This window comes from Phaseolus vulgaris, chromosome 2, assembly GCF_000499845.2.
Source record: "Phaseolus vulgaris cultivar G19833 chromosome 2, P. vulgaris v2.0, whole genome shotgun sequence".
NCBI lineage: Eukaryota > Viridiplantae > Streptophyta > Magnoliopsida > Fabales > Fabaceae > Phaseolus > Phaseolus vulgaris.
The window spans coordinates 21,722,213-21,742,303 of NC_023758.2; the positions used below are offsets into that span (position 1 = coordinate 21,722,213).

At 45.3% G+C, this 20,091-nt stretch overlaps 1 protein-coding gene across 1 annotated transcript; it reads right to left on the bottom strand.

Annotated features, from left to right (window-relative positions):
* Positions 1–17,462: 17,462 nt before the first annotated feature.
* LOC137809648 (uncharacterized) lies at positions 17,463–18,785 on the bottom strand. The gene is made up of 3 exons (XM_068610748.1): positions 18,457–18,785; positions 17,954–18,353; positions 17,463–17,881 (listed from the first exon to the last, which is right to left on the bottom strand). The coding sequence occupies exons 1-3, from the start codon at positions 18,702–18,704 to the stop codon at positions 17,516–17,518; spliced, it is 1,014 nt and encodes a 337-aa protein (XP_068466849.1). The 5' UTR covers positions 18,705–18,785; the 3' UTR covers positions 17,463–17,515.
* Positions 18,786–20,091: the final 1,306 nt, after the last annotated feature.

A 20,091-nucleotide genomic window follows, 5' to 3' on the forward strand; every position in this document is an offset into this window, starting at 1 on the left:
CTGTATGAACTGCCTGGGACTGTCCATATTACTGCATTTCTTTGGATATCGTTTGTATGCTTCTTCGTTCCTCTCGTTCCCCTTTGCTCTCGTGTGGGTAGGGCTCTCCTAGGATTCTTCCATTTTTTCCCCTTTTCTTCTCCCAACCCCTTTTCTCTGAACCCTTTCTTTCTCTTTTGATCTTCAGCTTTGGCATCGATGGCGAAAACTAAGACCGCCGCGCCTCCCCCGCTCCCTAAGTCTTATTATAAGGGCGAATACGACTGGGCCCCCGACGATCTTCTCGACGAATGCTCCCTCCTAAACTCTGTTGAGGACGTGGAGGCTCACAGGGGGACCCTGCGCTTTATAATTTCAACGCCTTTCATAAAAATCACGACTCCCAGGTCCTGGTATGCCGGGTGCGACCTGGGATGCCCGTTTGTGCGGACTCAAGAGACACTGGGGGAAGCCCCTTCTTCTTGCTTTATCAAATGGTACTCAAGAGAGTGGGCCTGCGTCTGCCCCTTACTTCCTTCGAGAAAGAACTGCTTACAGAGATAAACACCGCCCCAGCCCAGCTCCACCCCAACAGCTGGGCTTTCGTAAGGGGGTTTCAGATTCTCTGCGGATATCTAGGTGTCCCCTCTTCCGTAGACGTTTTTCTTCACTTTTTCGAGGTAAAGAAACAGGGGAAGAGCCTATGGATGAGCTTTTCTGGCATCGCCGGGCGCATCATCCTTACGCTCTTCCAAAATTCGTTCAAAGGATGGAAAGGGAAATTCTTCAAAGTACGTGCGACCAAGCGCGATCCTACCATCCTAGAGGGCTTTCCCCTATACTGGACAGATAAGCCCATAACCATGAAGGCCCTGGCTTTGGATGAGCTTACCCCCTCCGACCGGGACGTGTGCAAAGCCTTGGCAGGACTGGGGGTAGTCTTCGATACCGCCAAACTCATCGCGAACGAATTCAACGCCCATGGGCTTTCTACCTACTTTGGTATCTGCCCTTAATTGTTTATAATGCATTAGCTGTTGCGGTTATCTGCGTGTGTTTGGCCATAAAATTTCCCTTCTGCTTTATCTGAACTAACCTTTACTTTACTATTTTCCGCTGCTGCAGGTTTAGTGATGACTTCCTCGAGGCGGCTTGCTCTTGCCAAATTTTTGAAGAAGGCAAAATCTACCAAAGAGGGTGGGGACGCCGTCGCCTCTGACGTGCCCACCGTCGCTTCCCTGCCGACTCCTCCACCGTCTGCTTCTCCTCCTCCTATTGCCGCGGTTCCATTAGCCATGGCGTCGACCCCTGCCTTAGCACGCCCTAACAAAGGAAAAAGGGTGCTGATAGTAGATTCTGACAGCGAAGACTCGGGTACTGCCCTGGTTTCCCATAAGAGGAGGGCTACGGGCCTCCCTGCCTCACCCGCCGCGCCCCCCGGTGATGGGAACTCTCTCAGGGACGATCCTTCTAGTGCCACATCACCGCCACCTCCGCCAGCCCACGAGGAACGAGAGGAAAGGATTGACTTGGTTCCCCCGCCTTCGCCGTTGCCGCACCGTGACGCAGCTGAGGCCTCGGGCTCCGCCCCTCCTGTATCAGTCCCTGGCTCGACTTCTCGCAAACCCCGGATTCCTCGCCCCATTCATAGGGAGTTGACGCAGGGCTTCACCGAAGGAATGTCGCCGACTGATGCTCAAAAGGGGGGAGGCATGCCTTATTATATGGGGGCATTCCTGGCGGTGGCAATCAAGTGGCGCACTCAGGCTCGAAATGCTATCAAAGGGAGGGAGGCCCTCCGCAAGCTGAGACCAGAGGTGGGGGCGTTGAAGGAGGAGAAACAGAACTGGGGACTCAAGGAGGAAGCTTCCCAATCTCTGCTAAAACTGGCCCATGAGGGCAGGGAGGGAGCTGAGGCGTACGCGCGAGAACTGGAACAGGCACATGCCGCTCAACTAGCCCAGCTCACCTCCTACCAAATCCAGAACATTGGCCTCCAGGAGGCGGCTCTTACATCCGAAGTGCAGTGAAGAAAACTTGAAGAGCTGGATGCTGCTTGGAGGCAGAAGCTAGGAGAGAGAGAGGACGCCTTGGCTGCGAAGGTTGAAGCTTTGAGCCTTCTCCAAGCCGAAGCTAACAAGCTCCGCGTGGAGAAGGAATTTCTGGCGAAGCAACTGACATCCAAGGACTTTAGGATTACGGAACTAGAGGGAGAGGTCCAAGAACTGACTGGGGAGATGGCGGGGGCGTTTGAAGAGGGCTTCCAAGAGGCTCTGACCCAGGCGTCCTGCGAGAACCCTGACATCAATATTTCAAACTGCGACCCCACACACCATGTCGTCGACGGGAAGGTCGTGCCCATGGACTTGGATGACTGAACCGCTGTCTCTCACCCGCCACCTTTACCTTCAAGCTTAATTCCTTTATACTTTACCTTTGCTTTTGACTCTCTCTGTTAAACTTGTAATTCTTTGAACCATCTGTACTCTTGTTACAAATCTGGGTGTTCGTATGATTGCTTTTGTGCCTTCACGATATAGAATCCTGCCTGTGCGCTCTTACTCTCATTCTTTGCCTTCGCGCGCTTCGGTTATTTTATTTGTGTTTTGCCCGTTTCTTTCACTTTGTCAAGCGGCCTGGTAGGCCTGGGAAAGGTCACGCGCCGATGCGCACGCCCACGGAGAGGCTCATCTAATGGAGTCGTATCGTCCACGGGTGCTTCTAACACCCAAACTGTCCTTCCCCTGATTCCTAGCACCCGACGCCCACGCCTAAGGAGAGGCCTGCTACAGCAGCGCCGTATCGTCCTCGGGTGTCTGAAACGCCGAGTGTTCTGAGAGGGGGTCGTTCCCTCCATGGTCTTTCCTTCCCATAGGTATCGGGGAACGCCCTGCCAGCGATTCGCTGACGTTTTGGCGGTCCCGCCTCCCTCCACAGTCTTTCCTACCTGTGGGTCTCAGGGATGCGACGCCAGTAACTAACTTCACCTTCTTCAACTTCATCTCCCTCCACAGTCTTTCCTACCTGTGGGTATCGGGGCGGCAAACTCGCTGATATTTTGGTGTCGCCTTGGGCGTCGTCCCTATCTTGACATTGACTTTGACCTTGGGCTTGGTCGATGCCTGGGGGCAGCGAAGAGCTCAAGGCCCTTCCCGTATCTTCCACGAGGCGCTCCTTGTATAGCTGATGAGACGTTCGGTCATTCAACTTGATCAACGTGGCGCTTTCTGTATGGCGATGGGACATCCAGTCATTCGATTTGATCCTGACTCCTACTGTGCCCCTGATCCCCTTTCGACGGCGCATCGTACCATCAGGTATTCTATTGATACGACGTGTTCTGAGTTTAACCAGGGGTGCCAGGGCCACCCTTCCATCTGCTGCCACGTGGCTCGATCGTGCGGTGCATCCGTTCGCGTCGTTTGGCGCTCTAACCGCATTATTTAACTATTCAAACTCTGAAACTATCCTCATCATTTTCCCACTCTTCATAACCTACTTACGTTCTCTCTTCTTGCACCCTTTCTTTTCTCACGAAGGGTTGTTCCAGCATTCGCTCCCCTCGCTCGACTCTTGCATTTCCGGCAGTCCCTACACCCTTGACAATCCCTGATCTTGTTAAAGAATGTCTTCTCATGCTGCTTCCTCCAGGGTCAGTCCCAAGGACTTGTACCCTTAGGCTTCGAGTGAACTTCTTGATGAGTGTTCATGCTTACTCGCTACCAGGGCCATAAGGGAGCACAAAGGGGATTCGTGTTCTTATGACCACCGGGCCTTCGCGAGGAGGAATGACGACGACATCGCTGTGCTCCCTTGCACTCTAGGGGAGCCAGTATGTGGAGACGAACGGGCCAACGAAGGGGTCCCTTTCTTTTACTTTTACTAGGTGGTGTTCAAGACCATCGGAGTGCGCCTACCCTTCTCCTGGTTCGAGAAGGAACTGCTGACGGAGATCAACGTTGCTCCGGCCCAGTTATACCCCAACAGCTGGGCCTTTGTCAAAGCCTTCGACATTCTCTTCGGGTTTCTGGGTTGTGCACCCTCGGTTGACCTCTTTCTTCACTTCTTTGAGGTGAAGAGGCAGAGACACAACCTCTGGGTAACTCTCAGTAACGTACCCGGGAGAGTTCTCTTCACACCCTTCCAAAACTCGTTCACCGGGTGGAAAGGCCGGTTCTTCAAGATCTGCTGCACCGACCTTGTTCCCGACGCCCTGGACGGGTTTCCGCTGTACTGGGTGAGAGAAGCGAGGGCCCTCAAAACCAAACCCTTCAAGAGACTGGCTCCAAGTGATCAAATAGCTTGCCGGATTCTTGCTGAGGCGGGAGGTTTTGACTCTGCCACTTTGATCAGCCTGGAGTTCAACACTGGGACTCTCGAAAAGTACATATGTAAGAGTCACTACCCTAGAAACTTTGGCCTTTATCGCTTTCCAAACGTGCATGTCTTGCTTCATGGTATCTCTGACACATTTATCTCCCTTGGTGCAGGTTCGAAAATAAGCCAAGAAAGGAGGACACGACTTACTCGAGCTCTGCGGGCTGGGATCAGGGCTTCGTCCTCTTCCAGTGTTGACTCTGATGGCCACTGAAAAGTGGCTCTTTTGTGACTTGCATGAGTTGTAATATTCGCCCCATTTGGGCTACTTCCATTGTATTGAACATTGCTTGTAACACCAACTTTTTCTATATCATAATTGATTTTTGCAACGTCACTTTACTCTGCATACATTTCGCATATTGTGCGCTTTCCTTCGCCATGTTCATCAACGGCGCCCGCCTCCAACCAGGCGACGCCTTCTTTCTTGACGACGCCTTCTTTCTTGGCGACGTCTTCTCTTGGCGACGCCTTACCTTACTTCAAACGGAGAAAGATAAAGGCTAAAAACCAAGGCACTTCTTTTTCTCAAACTGGTTTTACCTTTTATTAGGGTGACCTCATTAAAAAACCCCCGAGAGGGAAAAAGAGCGTCCCCTTCAACTAAATTGTTACATAACTGCTTACATAAGTCAACTGAAATAAAATTTTAAGTTGGCTGCATTCCAACTGCGCGGGATAGGACCTCCCTCCAAGGTCTCTAGGTTGTATGAACCGTTGCCCTTAGCCTCAGTAATTCTGAAGGGTCCGGTCCACTTAGGAGACAGTTTATTCTCCAACTCGTATGGGTGAGCTTTCCTTATCACTAGGTCGCCAATCTGAAACTGCCGCGGCTTTACCTTAGAGCTTTATTGTCGCTCTACTCTTCTCTTTACTGCTTCCGCTTTGATTCTGGCTTTTTCTCTGGCCTCATCTAGTAGATCCAGGTTTATCCGCCTCTCTTCATTGGATTCCTCCGCCACAAAGTTTTGAAAACGTGGCGAGCTCTCATGTATTTCTACCGGAATCATCGCGTCCGACCCGTACACCAAATTGAAAGGCGTCTCCATAGTAGAGGATTGGGGCGTGGTGTGATATGCCCATACGATCCTTGGTACCTCTTCCGCCCACGCCCCTTTGGCTTTTTCTAACCTTCTTTTTAACCCCCTCAGCAGAACTCTGTTTGCCGACTCCACTTGTCCGTTGATCTGGGGGTGTTCGACCGATGCGAACACTTGTTTGATTCCTACCTCAGCACACAGGTTTCTCAGCTGCTGACTGGCAAACTGGGTCCCGTTATCAGATATTAGGCGCCTAGGTACGCCAAAACGGCACACAATGTTTTTCCACACAAAATGATGTACCTTGTGCGTAGTGATCTGTGCAACGGGCTCTGCCTCTATCCATTTGGTGAAGTATTCGATGGCGACGATCAAATACTTCATCTGCCTGATTGCCAGTGGGAACGGGCCCAGGATGTCGATTCCCCATGTATGGAAAGGCCACGGGCTGTATATGGATCGCAATTCTTCCGGCGGCGCCTTATGCCAGTCGGCATGCTTTTGGCATTGCCTGCACCGCTGGGCGTGTGGTGCGCAGTCCTCTTTCACTGTTGGCCAGAAGAAACCTGCGCATATTACTTTGGAGGCTAGGGACCTTCCCCCTACGTGGCTCCCGCAGATGCCTTCGTGTAGTTCTGCCATTATCCTGGTGCACTCGTCGCCACTTACACATGTTAGGATAGGGTGAGTGAAACCGTGCCTGAACAACACCCCATCCACCAGGGTGTATCTTGCGGCGTTTCTTTTGACCTTTTTACCCTCTTCAGGCTCTACTGGGAGAGTCCCATCCGCCAGGTACCGCTTGTAGGGCGTCATCCAGGTGCCTCCCCGGGTCAAAACGCATACCTGCATCTGCTCTCCCTCGGGCACGCCCGCGTACATGCTGATGCGGGGCGCCCTCTGCGTATCTTGGGTCAAAGAGCGATGACTCCTTGGCCTTCCCCTTGATGTATAAATCTGGAGGACATCCACCCTGTTGTCTTCCACGAACCTACGCGGAGCTTTGAGAGTCTCTTGGATCACTGTCCTCTGTCTACCCCCCTTGCCTGAGCTGGCCAGCTTTGCAAGCAGGTCAGCTCTGGCATTCTGCTCCCTCGGGACATGTATCAGCTCAAGAGCGTTGAATGTTCCCTTCAACAACTGGACGTATTTCAAATACGCCGCCATCTGTGGGTCCTTCGCCTGGAACTCACCCGATACCTGCCCCGTAATTAGCTGGGAGTCGCTTTTCACCAGGAGGTTCTGCGCGCCCATCTCCTTGGCCAGGAGTATTCCTGCTATCAGGGCTTCATATTCTGCCTGATTATTACTTGCCTTGAAGGCGAAGCGCAGGGCCTGCTCGATCAGTATGCCGTCGGGTCCCTCCAAGACTATTCCCGCACCGCTCCCTTGTTGGTTGGAAGAGCCATCAACCGAGAGCAGCCACTGCGAACCCACTTCCACCTCTTGCTCACCTCCGGGCGAAAGTTCCGCTATAAAATCTGCGTACACCTGCCCTTTGATGGATCCTCTAGGCTCATACTGGATGTCGAATTCTGACAGTTCTACCGCCCAGCGCACCATTCTTCCCGCCACATCCGGCTTCTGCAACACTTTCTGTATAGGGAGGTTGGTCATCACCACCACCGTAAAGCTGTGGAAGAAATGACGGAGCCTCCTGGCAGAAAATACTACCGCTAGCGCCGCCTTCTCTAGCGCTTGGTACCTCGTCTCAGCTCCCTGTAATGCCTTGCTTACAAAATAGATGGGCTTCTGACTCTGGTCCTGCTCCTGGACTAACACAGAACTGATGGCCCGCTCCGTTACAGTAAAATATAACCGGAGGGGCACGCCCGCTACCGGCTTGCAAAGGACCGGTGGCATCGCCAGGTACTCCTTCAGCTTAATGAAAGCCGCTTCGCATTCATCAGTCCATGCAAAGCGACTGTTTCTCTTGAGGCACTGGAAATATGGGTGCCCCTTCTCTCCTCCGGGGGAAACAAACCTCGAGAGCACCGTCATCCGCCCTGTCAGCTGTTGCACCTCCTTTACCGACGTCGGGCTCCCCATGGCGATAATTGCCGCGCATTTGTCGGGGTTCGCCTCTATCCCCCTCTCTGTGAGCATAAAACCCAAGAACTTACCGGCCTCTACACCGAAAACACACTTCTCAGGGTTTAACTTGAGGCGGTACTTGGATATTGTGACGAACAACTCCTCCAGGTCCGCCATGTGCTGCACCCTATTTTGCGACGCCACCACCATGTCGTCTACATAGGCGTACACATTCCTCCCGAGCATTGGCGCCCGCATTTTTCAGCCCAAAAGGCATCACCTTATAGCAGTAACTGCAGGTCTCAGTCATGAATGCAGTCTTGCTCTCGTCTCTTGGGTGCATCTTGATTTGGTTGTACCCTGAAAAGGCGTCCAGGAAACTCAGCACCTTGCTGCCAGACGTACTGTCTATAGAGGCGTCGATGCTGGGCAGCGGATACGAGTCCTTTGGGCATGCCTTGTTCAGGTCCGTGAAGTCAACACACATCCTCCACTTTCCGTTCGCCTTTTTCACCAAGACGACGTTGGCAAGCCACTCAGGGTATTGAATCTCCCTGATGTGGCCAGCACTCAAACAGCTTTTGCGTTTCGTCTTTCACCACCTGCTGTCGTTCCTCATTGAACTTTCTCCTTCTCTGACGCACGGGACGGACCGTGGCGTCCATGCTGAGGTGGTGACACAGGAAATCGGGATCGATGCCTGGCATATCCGAGGCGGACCATGCGAAGGCATCCAGGTGGCGTGAAATCACTTCTGCCACCCCTTCCTGTTCTTCTGGGCTCAGCGAACTTCCTAACTTGAAGGTCTTGCCGCCAATCTCCCTTTCTACGGCGTTAGCCACGGGCTGTTCCCTGCTATCATCTTCGACGGGCGCCGCCTCTTCCACGGGCGCCGCGTCGTCAGGGCCTTCCTCCATAGGCGCATCTGCTTCGGGCATCGCCCTCTTCGCTATGGCCTCTTTAGGCGTCAACCCAGCGGGCGTCGCCTCAATCATCGTCGTGTCCGCGCTCGGCGGACGTTCATACACCATGAACACGCCTCTCTTCGTTTTCAGGCTGTTCTCATAGCATTTCCTTGCCTCCTCCTGGTCTGACCTGATGACTATCACTTGGCCATTGAGGTCCGGCAGCTTCATCTTCATGTGGCGTGTGGAGGACACCGCGTTCAGACGGTTTAACGCCGGTCTGCCCAGCAAAATATTGTAGGCAGAGTTGGCGTTCACGACCAGGTACCGGATGCTTTCGGTACGGGAGGCCTCTCCGTCTGTGAACGTAGTCCTCAACTTCAGGTACCCCCGTACTTCCACCTGGTTATCCTCGAACCCATATAGGCACCCCGTATAGGGACTCAACAGATCGGGGGACAGCCGTAACTTATTAAAGGTCGACAGAAACATGACGTCTGCCGAACTTCCTTGGTCGACAAGCACTCTGTGCACCTTCCTTCCGGCTGTGACGACTGAGATGACAACGGGGTCGTTGTCGTGGGGTACCACATCTCGGAGGTCTCTTCTCGTGAACACGAGATCCGACTCCCATGGCTCCACCGAGAGCCTCTCTTCGATTGAATTTACCCCCCTCGCGTATTTCTTCCGCTGGGAGGCGGTGGGTCCTCCGTCGGAAAAACCTCCAGCAATGGTGTGGACCTCGCCAAGCACAGGCATCTTGTGTGCTGGTTCATCCGCCGGCGGCGGCAAGGTGGCGGTCGTTGTGGGCTCTGCGACATAGTCCTTCAAAAACCCAGTCCTCACCAGCTCATCTAGCTGGTAGCCCAACGACAGGCAATTATCAATGTGGTGCCCGAAAGCCTCGTGGAATTCGCACCAAGAGTCTTTACGAGGCCCTAACACCTTGTCAGTCTTCGCCGGTCGCCTCAGCCTCTCAGCTATGTTAGGCACGGCGATCAAATCCTTCAACTCAACTACGAAGTTGTACCTCGCCGGTCTCGCTCTTTCTCTGGCCGGGCGATCGCCTCCTGCTGGACCCTGGGGCTGGGGCTTTCTGGCCTCGTAGGGGCGTCTCGCCTCTGGCTTCTTTCTTCCCGTCGTGGTCTCATTGACCCTGACGGGTTGAGCTCGCGCCGGTCCCCTCGGGCGTGAGGGCACGACGCTTGTGCGCTTCACACACACCTCCCCTTCAGAAGCAATATATTCTACCGCCCTACGCCGTAGTTCAGCGAAAGTCCTAGGGCGGTTGCGGATGATGGATTCTCCAAAAGGACCGGGGCATACGCCTTTCACAAATGCGTACACGATCATAGGCTCCTCTGTCGTACCAACCTTCACGACCTGGGCCCCGAAGCGATTGATATACTCCTTCAGGGTCTCCCCTTGATAGTGCTTCACATCAAACAGATCATAAGAGACCGGCGGCGGGGCCTTGTTTGCTAAGTATTGTTCCCTGAACAATCGTGACAATTGGTGGAAAGATGTGATATGACCATCTGGAAGGCTGATGAACCAGTCCATAGCCATCCCGGTCAGGGTGCTCATAAAGAGCTTGCACTTGGCAGCGTCAGAACCGCCTACCAGGACCATCTGTGTGTGAAATGCAGCAAGGTGCGTCTTTGGGTCCTCCATCCCGGTGAAGATCACCTTGGGCCCCGCGAACGTGTTCGGGATTACTGCATCTAGGATCTCCTGCGAGAAAGGGGTGGAAAACTCCCTTGGTGGGGAATGGTTCTCCATCTCGTCATGTCCAGGCCGCCTCCGATCATTTCTCAGGCCCTGGCGCAACTCCTCATTTACACGGTGGAGCTCTTCATTTCGCTCATGTGAGGCATCGAGATCTGCCTGCATGCGTTCCTGTTCCATTTTCGACTCCGCCATGTCCTGCTGCAGCCCCCTCATTATCTCCAGGACCTGTTGCATGGATAGTTCTGCTGGGGCTGCGCGTGCTGTACTTCGTCTGGTGGGGGCCATTGTCACTCCAACCTCCTCCAACGTTACTGCGACTTAGTAGATTTCCTCGAACTTGTGATGGGACTGATGTTTTATATCGGCCCCACGGTGGGCGCCAAATGTTTCGTCCGGTTGACCGGGACGTCTTCGTGCGCGACCTCAACCGTCAGCTAGGGACTCCTTCCCACTGATTACCAGTGGATCCCTGCAAAAAAGAGGACAAAGAGGCGCCCTAGCGGCCGTTTGCACTCCGACGCTCAAGTCAGCCAGCAAGAAACACCAAAACTATTCACCTCCGTCTCTGAGCACCGCGTATGGCACTCTGAAGGTGGTAAAAAATAACTGTGTATTGTGTGTCTGTGTTCTCTCTCTCAAGCAAAGATATTCCCCAGTCCCTTGTTCGTAACCTTGAAGCACGAGCAAGCAACTTAGAGAGTTATGGTAAATTTGCCAAAAGTTCGAACCCCCTTTCCAACATTCTCAGCGCTATTTAAACTACCCAAGCATTAAAAGCGCCTTTAATTACAAATGTAACGCACTCAATCAGCGTATCTAATTAGAAAACGTAGCGCATTTAAGACGTTGAAACGCTTGGGAGCCATTATAGTACCTGAATGCTCGAAACGGAAACTGTATTGAATGACTTTAATTACCTGGCACCTGACTAAAGGGTGTTTCTATTCTGACATGGCTGTCGTACACGTGGAGGGCCTCACGACACCGTGACCCCATCTGGGGGCGTTTCTGCCAATCTGGGGACGTTTCTACGTGTGAGTCCTCCTGCTTGGGAGTGCTACTGTGCTAGGGGTGACTTTCTGGGTGCCAACTCATGCCCCCAATCATCTAGTCACTTACTTTGAGAGCGTATCTGCCTTCCTCTCGTACCCTGCACCCGGCTACCCTGGGCGTGACCTTCCTCTTGAGTCGTATCTGTCCCAAAGGCGTCTCTGGGGCGGCAGGAGTACTTTCCGAGTCAGGCTGCCCTATACTGGTGCTGTTACTATGGCCTTGAAGCCACCTTTCTCTCCTCCTTATTACTGTTCCCTGGTTATACAGGGTTTGGGGCCTTCCCACGGCGTCGCCCCCTCCATGGTCTTTCCTACCCATGGGTATCGGGGAGCCGCACCGTGATTGCCTTGACTTAATGATGTTTGATCTTGGCGACGCCCTGGTTGGGCGACGCCTTCACCTAGGCGACGCCTTGCCTTGGCGACGCCTTGCCTTGGCGATGCTGGCACTTGGCGTCTCTCCACCTAGGCGACGCCCTGCGTTGACTTTGACCTTGACTTAGTCAACGCCCAGATACGGGACGGTACATGTTTTAAAACAAACAAGTGGAACAAATTTGAGTTTTTCAGTTGTGAGAAAGAATACTTTGAAGTTTTGAACATTCACATCAAGCTTTGGGTTTTCTCAAGAAAGAGTGGAATAGGATTGCATCTGTATTGATTTCAGATTGTTCTGTAAACAAGTGTAATTCTTTCTTAATCTTTTGTATTTTCTGGTGTTGTTGCCAAGGAGTGTTGTGTGTTCTTGAGGTGGTCAAGATCAATACTCTTGGTCTGTGTTGTGCCAAAGTGAGTGTGTTTCTTGAAGGGTTCAAGGTCACTACTTTGGTGGTTTGTGTGTAATCTGTTTTGATTGCTTAGTGGATTACCTAGTGGCTTCTGGGGACTGGATGTATCTCTTGGTTTATTAGTGAACCAGTATAAACTATTGGTGTATCTCTTTCTTCCCTTAAACTCTTTTAAATTCAGTTGTTATTGCTTTACTGGTATAAACAACCGATTGTTTTTCTAGTGCTTTGCTGTTTTGTGCTTAAATTCTTGGCTAACTGAAATTCTGATCTTGATTCACACAAAGGATTTTGTTCAAGCTGAAAAAGTTTTCAAAACCCCCTCTTAAACAATTCACCCCTCTCTCGTTTACGGCCATATATTCTAACACGATAGCCTGAATTTCTACAAACAAAGCAATTACCCTTTTTCTTGAAAGTAGGGTTAGTTTTGTTGAACATGGGCTTTGATGTCTCTAAAGCCAAGAAGATTGCTTGAAAAATTTGTTTGGGTTTTGTGTAGTTTGAATATGTAAATCTACTAATAGATATTATCCAAGGTTGCTTGATTCAAGTTCTTGTGAAAAAAGATATGTTTTCTAAAGGAAGTGGAAAATCAACCTCTTGAATTTTTGTTTAACCGGTTATTTTACACTTAGTGTTTTTGAAAAGAATTTGAAAAAGCTTAAAATTGGTTGACCTTGCTGTTAAGCCAATTCAACCAGTTGATTCGTGTTTTCAATTGGTAGATTTTTGAAAATCATTAACAGAACTCAGTTGGTCTAGTTTAATCTGTTATGGTTGTTTTAAAATTGATTTGGTTTTTGCATTAAATGCATTGTACTTCTTCTATTCAATATGTGATTGTACCAGGTGTTATCATTCCTTTTCTCTCTTGAATATTGTATTTTTGTAAGAACTGTTAGTGTGCAGATCCATAGGTTATTCTGAGATTTGTGGTGTATTTGCCAAGGTAGTGTGTTTTTTGAAGGATTCAAGATCACCTCTTTGGTGTGTGTTGTGTAATCACCGTGTTTGATTGTTTAGTGGAATTCTCAAAGGTTTTCTAGGGACTAGATGTAGCTCTTGGATAAGAGTGAACTAGTGTAAATTTCCTGTGTGAATCTTTCTATCCCTTATGTCTTTAAATTTGTCTTTGCTTGAATTTTATAACTGCTGATATAAACAACCAATTGTGTTGCAAAAACAACTGGTTGATTTGCTGGTGTTAAGTGAAAAACTATTTTTTAAATAAGTTGAACAAATTTCTAATGGATTGATTGATTCAATCCACCTTCAATATTAAAATCTTTCATAAACAATTCACCCCCTCTTGTTTAAGGCCTCTAATTCTAACAAGTTCCATTGGGACGAGAGAATTTATTATTATATTTTTTTTATGATCAGATTTTTTCTTGTACCTTTTTGGAGTTGGTTTGTCTTTTACCACATTTGCAACAACACACTCCTTCCTATTTGTGTCTTCATTTATGATGTGGGTGATCAGATCTGATAGTGACATCTGTTTGTACATGTGATTCAGTTGTTGTTTGTAATCAGTCCAAGATTGCGGAAGCTTTTCGATCAAGAGTTCAGATACGAATTCATCCGGCAAGGCTATGCTTTCAGCATATCTTCAAGCAACTTGTGCTATTCGTTGATCAGGATTTTGATGTCTTTGTCTTCGATCATCTCCCAACAATAGTAAATTCCGATCACGAACCTTTGTGTGACGATGTCTTCAACAATGTAATTGAGGATTAGGGAATCCCAAATATCTTTTGCTTCCTTGTAAGAGCAATAGACATTGAAAGATCGTTAGATAACACACTGAGTAAAGTGTGAGGGCATACCTTGTTTGGATGGATCCAAACATCAATTTGTTTGCAGCCATGCTTTGGTCGGGTTTAGAAATCGTAAGTGCAAAAGCGACTCTGTATATCCAATAGAGTGGACACGTGTTCTTGCCAGCGTCGACAATTTTGACCGCTGAAGACTTCAATATTCAAGACATCCGCAAATGGTTTCGCAAAAATGGTTTGCGTTGTGGAAACAACGTTTGACGTTTCTGAAGCAGAGTTGTTGTTGTTGTCCGCATTGTCAGTCATAAGTCCTTATGATTGTAGTAAATAAGGCTTTAAAACACGAAAAAAGTTGATCTCTCGAGGCGTGAGTGATCAATGTCGGTAAGAACTTATCCGCGGTGTATTACACAAGTCCCCCAGGATACAACAAGAACTTCATAGAAATTTCCGAAGATCAAAACTAGCAAGTTACTCTTAAAAGAGTAAGAACCCAATAAACCCAGAAAAATATTTATAATTTAAAATAAAAGAATAAATGAGGAGAGAGAAAGAGAAAAAAAAGGTGAAAAGGTGAGAGGAAAAAGAAAGGTGCACGGTGAGTGGGTTGAGGATATATTAAGAAGCGTGAGTGATAACCTTTCGTTTTTCTAGTCTTCTATACAGGTTTTGCTCTCTCTAAAGCAATACTTTTTTTTAAGTAATGCCAAAAGTATTGAAAAAGATATTCAACATTTTAATCTCTGAGTTGATATATTATAATTAAGTTCATACACTAATTTGAGGGATATTTTGTATTTGAACTTACTACTCAGCATGATTTTTATTATTTCCAGAATTAGCTAAGTAGTTTTTTAAGGTGTAATTAGGAAATATAACATTGTCTATAAAATTACTACAAGAGTCTATGCACGGGTAAGGGTAGTACTTTTCCATGGTTCATCTGTATCTTTTTGTGATCTTAAATTTCATTTCTTGCATTTGCATCTACAGTAGTAACAATTTTTTAATTTCATAACACCAACCTTTTTTTCCCTCTCATCTCAAAATAACTTTTCGAACTTCATAAAAGAAAAATTTTCAGGATAGGACTTTGTAACTTCCATTCTAAGTGTAAAAATTTGCAAGATTCTAATGCTCAGAAAGACTCAAACTCTCAGTTGGTCTGCCACGGTATTCAAATGTCAAATTTGTTCATCATTTTCTGGATATTTATGTGAATCTTGATGCCTGCTTGCAGATTTCAATAAGATTGTACGAACAGTTCATTCAGAAAGTTTTTCTTTACAAGGGATGTTCTTTAGGGTTTGCAAGTAAGAAAATCTTTTACATGCTCACACCAACTCGTCTATTTTTTTTATCAGCAATAAATAAATAAAATTACGAGGGATACTTAAGGGGTATCCCAACCCGTATACAACAGCCACATAGTTACTCCTCCGGACGGGAAGAATAACCAAAGTGTGACATATCCTGCAAAAGCTATATCCCCAGCCAGTTCACAAAATTGTACCAACATGACAGTAAACTACAGAAAAAACCAGTAGAAAAAACCAGCAGCTTCCCAACCCCAACACCATTCCAAAAGATATAGCAGAGCATCTCCTACTACTCCCCCTGCAATCCAGCCCTCTATACCAGAGTAGATTTCCGTTCTTCCGTCTACCAACCCCGCTCCAACAGTCTCTACTTCCTACTTTCCTTTTAATACCACAACACCACTAGAACTGTGCATCCAAGCTCGCTCTTTGCTTGCTTAACAGCTATAGTGACTCTTAGAATAAGTGAAAATCACAAGCACATCAGCCTTTTTCCTTCACCCACCATCTCCTTCACCTATGTATTGACCAGCCAGCAACCTTCCAAACCTGCCAGCCGCTACAAATCAGCCACGAATTTACGAAACACCATGTTACCACCTTACTTTCTCTGCATAGTAACATCACGCCCCTATTCCAGACTGAGTCAGACCCCCTGAATAGCGTGACTCAATTCCATCCTCAGAGAATCGGCTGCACCCATGGTATCACTTCAAACAGCCACCTCTCCTTTGGTACTGGTACGTCACACTCATACCAGCGTGCTCCCTTTTTAACATATATGCTCTCCTTAACAATCTGCTTCCGATTCCTGCAAATAACATTAACATAGGCCACCCCTGACCAACTCGTCTATAGGATATCAAAATGAAAAGTTGGAATTTTAAGTTTATATTTTGGTATTTTAATTTTAATTTTTCTTAATACTTATCATTCTTGCCAACCTCTTCTCTTAGTTATTCGTAATTAAATCTACTTAGTTATCATATTATAGTGCATATTTCCTTCGTGAAATTGCAATGCCAAAAAGTTTGTTGAATATGCAATTATAGATAATTCCTAATTTTGCAACTGACAAATTCAGCTACTGGATGATATATATCAATCAAGAAAATAATATTTATTTAACGGTTAAGTTTGTGTCTAATTAATTAATGAAAATAAATAAAAAGTAGGAATTTGTAATCTGATTTGTGAAAAGAGTTATTGCACATGTGAAGATGTGAAGATCATATATGTTTGTGGAGTTAATGAAATTTTAATAAAACCATTATAAAATTAATATTAAATGAAATCACTAATGTGCTTAATAGTTTTCCTTAAAAGTGGTAGGTGCATTGTATTAATAGCAATATTTTCCAAACTGCCTATCTTTAACCTATTTATTTATGCGTTTATGTGACCAACATCATCATATATAACTCAATTTTATTATTTTTATATTACTTTTTCACTCTTAATTTATAGAGTAAGAGTCAATATTATGAAAATGAGTGTATAGGAAAGGAGAATTTAGAGTTCAATCTTCTAAAATGGAGGTAAAAATTGTGGTTAAATGTAAACATGAATACTTAAATGATAAGTAAAAATTGTTTATTTTGAGATTATGGTACTTTATGAAACTTTTAAAACTCATGATATTTTACGGAAGTTTTGAAACTCAGTATTTTGTGAGGTCCTAAAGTTTATGGTATTTTACGGAGGTTTTGAAATCCATGATATTTTATGGAGGTTCTGAAACTTATGGTATTTTACGGAGACTTTGAAACCCATGGTATTTTAAGGAGGTTTTGAAACCCATGATATTTTACAGAGGTTCTAAAACCTATGGTATTTTACGGAGATCTTCAAACCTATGGTCTTTTATAAAGGTTTTGAAACTCATGGTATTTTACGAAGATTCTTAAACCCATCGTATTTATCATAAGTTTTGAAAGGTTTTTCCTAGAGTTTAAAAAAATCTTGAAAAACATGTTCCCATGAATAATTTAGCAGGAAAAATTGCAATCCTAAATAAATTACTTAAGAAAGGTTTTAACTCTTGATAATGTAAAAATAAATCCCGTTAAAACCATTTTTTTTGTGATCATAATCTTAAAAATTGAATATAAGAATGTCAATAAACAATAAATTATAAATATTAAATAAAAGTCATACAACAAAACAAACTATCATTGAAGTTAAATAAGTATTTAAAACACATGTTACTTACCATAAAAAGCTCGGATGAAACAAAAGTCTTTTTAAAAACCCTAAACTCTCGAGTTGACTTGATCATGGTTGTCAAACTCGCGAGTCTACGTAGACTCGTGGGAGCTCCGTAGACTCGACTCGTAGACTCGTAAGAGTCTACTTTCATATTAAAAAAAAAGTGTAAATAACTATACACTCTGAATGAGAATTAATAATATACCAAATCATCTAACTTCAAAGTCTCAAATAAATAAGGTCAAATACTACAAAAGTTAAATTGTTCAATTCAAGTCATAGAAATTAAATAATTAGAAATTCAAATTTCTATGTCCAATCCTCTAATGATATCCTCTCCTCCATCATCTCCTCCATCATCTCCATCATCATCTCCATCTTCATCTTCATCCACATTGACATCAAAAGTCAAATTTTCAAGATCAAATGCATTTAGAGTTGGAACTGTTATTGCCGGATTTAAGTGAACATTTGCATCTTGAACTTGATCAATCTCATCAATATTATCTCCCTCTTCAGTTATCCATTCATCATCTGATTGAATATCATCAAAGGGAAGAGCAACTGTTTTTCTAATTTGCTTATTACTCAACTTCAAGTTGTACATGACATACACCAAATCATTCATCTTTTTCTGATGCAAACGGTTTCTTCTCTTTGTATGAACCTATATTAAATAGGAAATTTAGTAACTAACCATATAAAACTAAATAAAGAAATTATAAATAACTTCAATTACCATTTCAAATGAGCTCCAATTTCGCTCACATCCAGAAGAGCTACAAGTCAAGCTTAGAATTCGGATAACAAACCTCTTCAACTCTGGAGTTCTATACCCAAACATCTTCCACCATTCTCCAGGAAGTATTGTTTTTCTACTTTCCTTTGCGTCATCCATTGCAAAGGCTCCTCTACCAAAATGATACTCAACAAGTTGCACATTAATTATCCTTCTTTCAGCAGCATCCTTAACCAATCTTCTCATGGATGTATACAAGCCTTCTTTCACCTCAGGATCATCAGATCTAAACTCAGGTTCATAATGGAATTGGGGATTGAGATAGTATGCAGCTGCATGCAGAGGCCTATGAAGTTGATTATCCCATCTTGCATCAATTATTTTCCAAACCTCTTCATAGCTACATACATTCATTCAATAGTAATCAATACCAACTATCATATAAGTAATAGAAGAAGAAGGATTAATTAAAATTTTAAAGAGAAAAGCTATAAAATTTTTACCTTTTCTTAATATGATTAAAATTGTTCTTAATCTTCTCCTTTGCACGATCCATCTCTTCATATATGAAACCCATTGCAGGTTTTGCATCTGAATCCACCAATCTTAGGACCACCATAAGAGGGGCAACAACTTTGAGGCACGTAGAGATATTCTTCCAAAATCGGTTGTCTAATATCATATTTTCAACCTTTTTCCCCTCTTGTGAAGTTCCAAATTTACTTGTTTTCCATTCTTCAGAACTGAACATGGTCAATAATGAGGCTTTCAGTTCATGAAGACAACCTAGAGTTAAATAAGCGGTGGCAAATCTAGTTACACCCGGTCTTATCAAGTCTATTTCTTTTGTGAACTTCTTCAACATGCTAATTAGCATGGATCTGCCATAAATATAAGTGGTGATCTTTCTTCCTTTCTTAATAGTAAGCTCATGGACCTTCAACTTCTTTTCAAAATCTTCAAAAATCAAATCAATGCAGTGTGCAACACATGGGGTCCAATACAAATGCTCCCTTTTTTGCATTAACAACTCTCCAGCTGCCTTGAAATTTGCAGCATTATCAGTCACCACTTGCACCACATTGTCTTCCCCAACTAATTCAACAACATCATCCAGCATCTTAAAAACTTTATCTGCTGTTTTTTATATGTCTGAGGTGTCCAATGAATACATAAAAACAGTCCCTTTAGGACTATTTACCAAGAAGTTGCAAATAGAGCGCCTCTTTTTATCTGTCCACCCATCAGACATGATTGTGCAACCTGTTTTCTTCCACTCTTCCTTGTATTCTTGAAGCACTAAATCAGTTTTTTCAATTGCTTGCTTCAATAGTTTTTCTCTAATATCATGATAGGATGGGGGTTTATAGCCAGCTCCATATTTTCCAATCATTTCACACATCTTTGTAAAAGCTGGATTTTTAATTACATTAAACGGAATGGCACTTGTGTAAAAAAATTCAGCAACTTGAGCATCCACTTCTTCTTTATAACCTTTCTTCATCATTTGATTTATGGTAGCTTGAACTGCCCCCCTACTACCAACTTTTTCTTTTCCTTTAGAACCAAATATATGCTGTCTTTCTTCAAGCCCCTCACATCCTTGGTCTTCATCAATTATATTTAACTTTCTTTTTTTCAAGGAGGCTTGCTTAGCTTCTGCAACAATTTTTATCATCAAATCTCTTATTTCTTATGGAACAGAACAACAAGGTTCAGAGTCCTCCCTAGTTCCAGCAAGATGATGTTTGAACCTAAATATTCCTCCACTCACAGTCTTTGAACAATAACTACACTTCACTTTTTTACCATTTCCATTAATATCTATCCCATGCTTCCATCCAACATCAGTTCTATTTCCGGGAGCATTTTTACTTCTATTAGAAGATGCAGATGCAGTTCTATTGAGCTCACTTGAATTTGATCCACTCCCAGACATTTCTTAACAAAAATACTGCTCCTCCAAATTCAATTTCTGTCAAAAAAACAAAAGTGCAGGGCAACCAACAACTATTCTCAATTAAAAAACAGTTCATTCTGCAGCCAATTAAAAAAAAACAGAACCCTAATAATCCCTTCCCTTTCCTACCCTAATTTCACACCACCCAACTCTAACCTTATATGATGAGCAACAACAA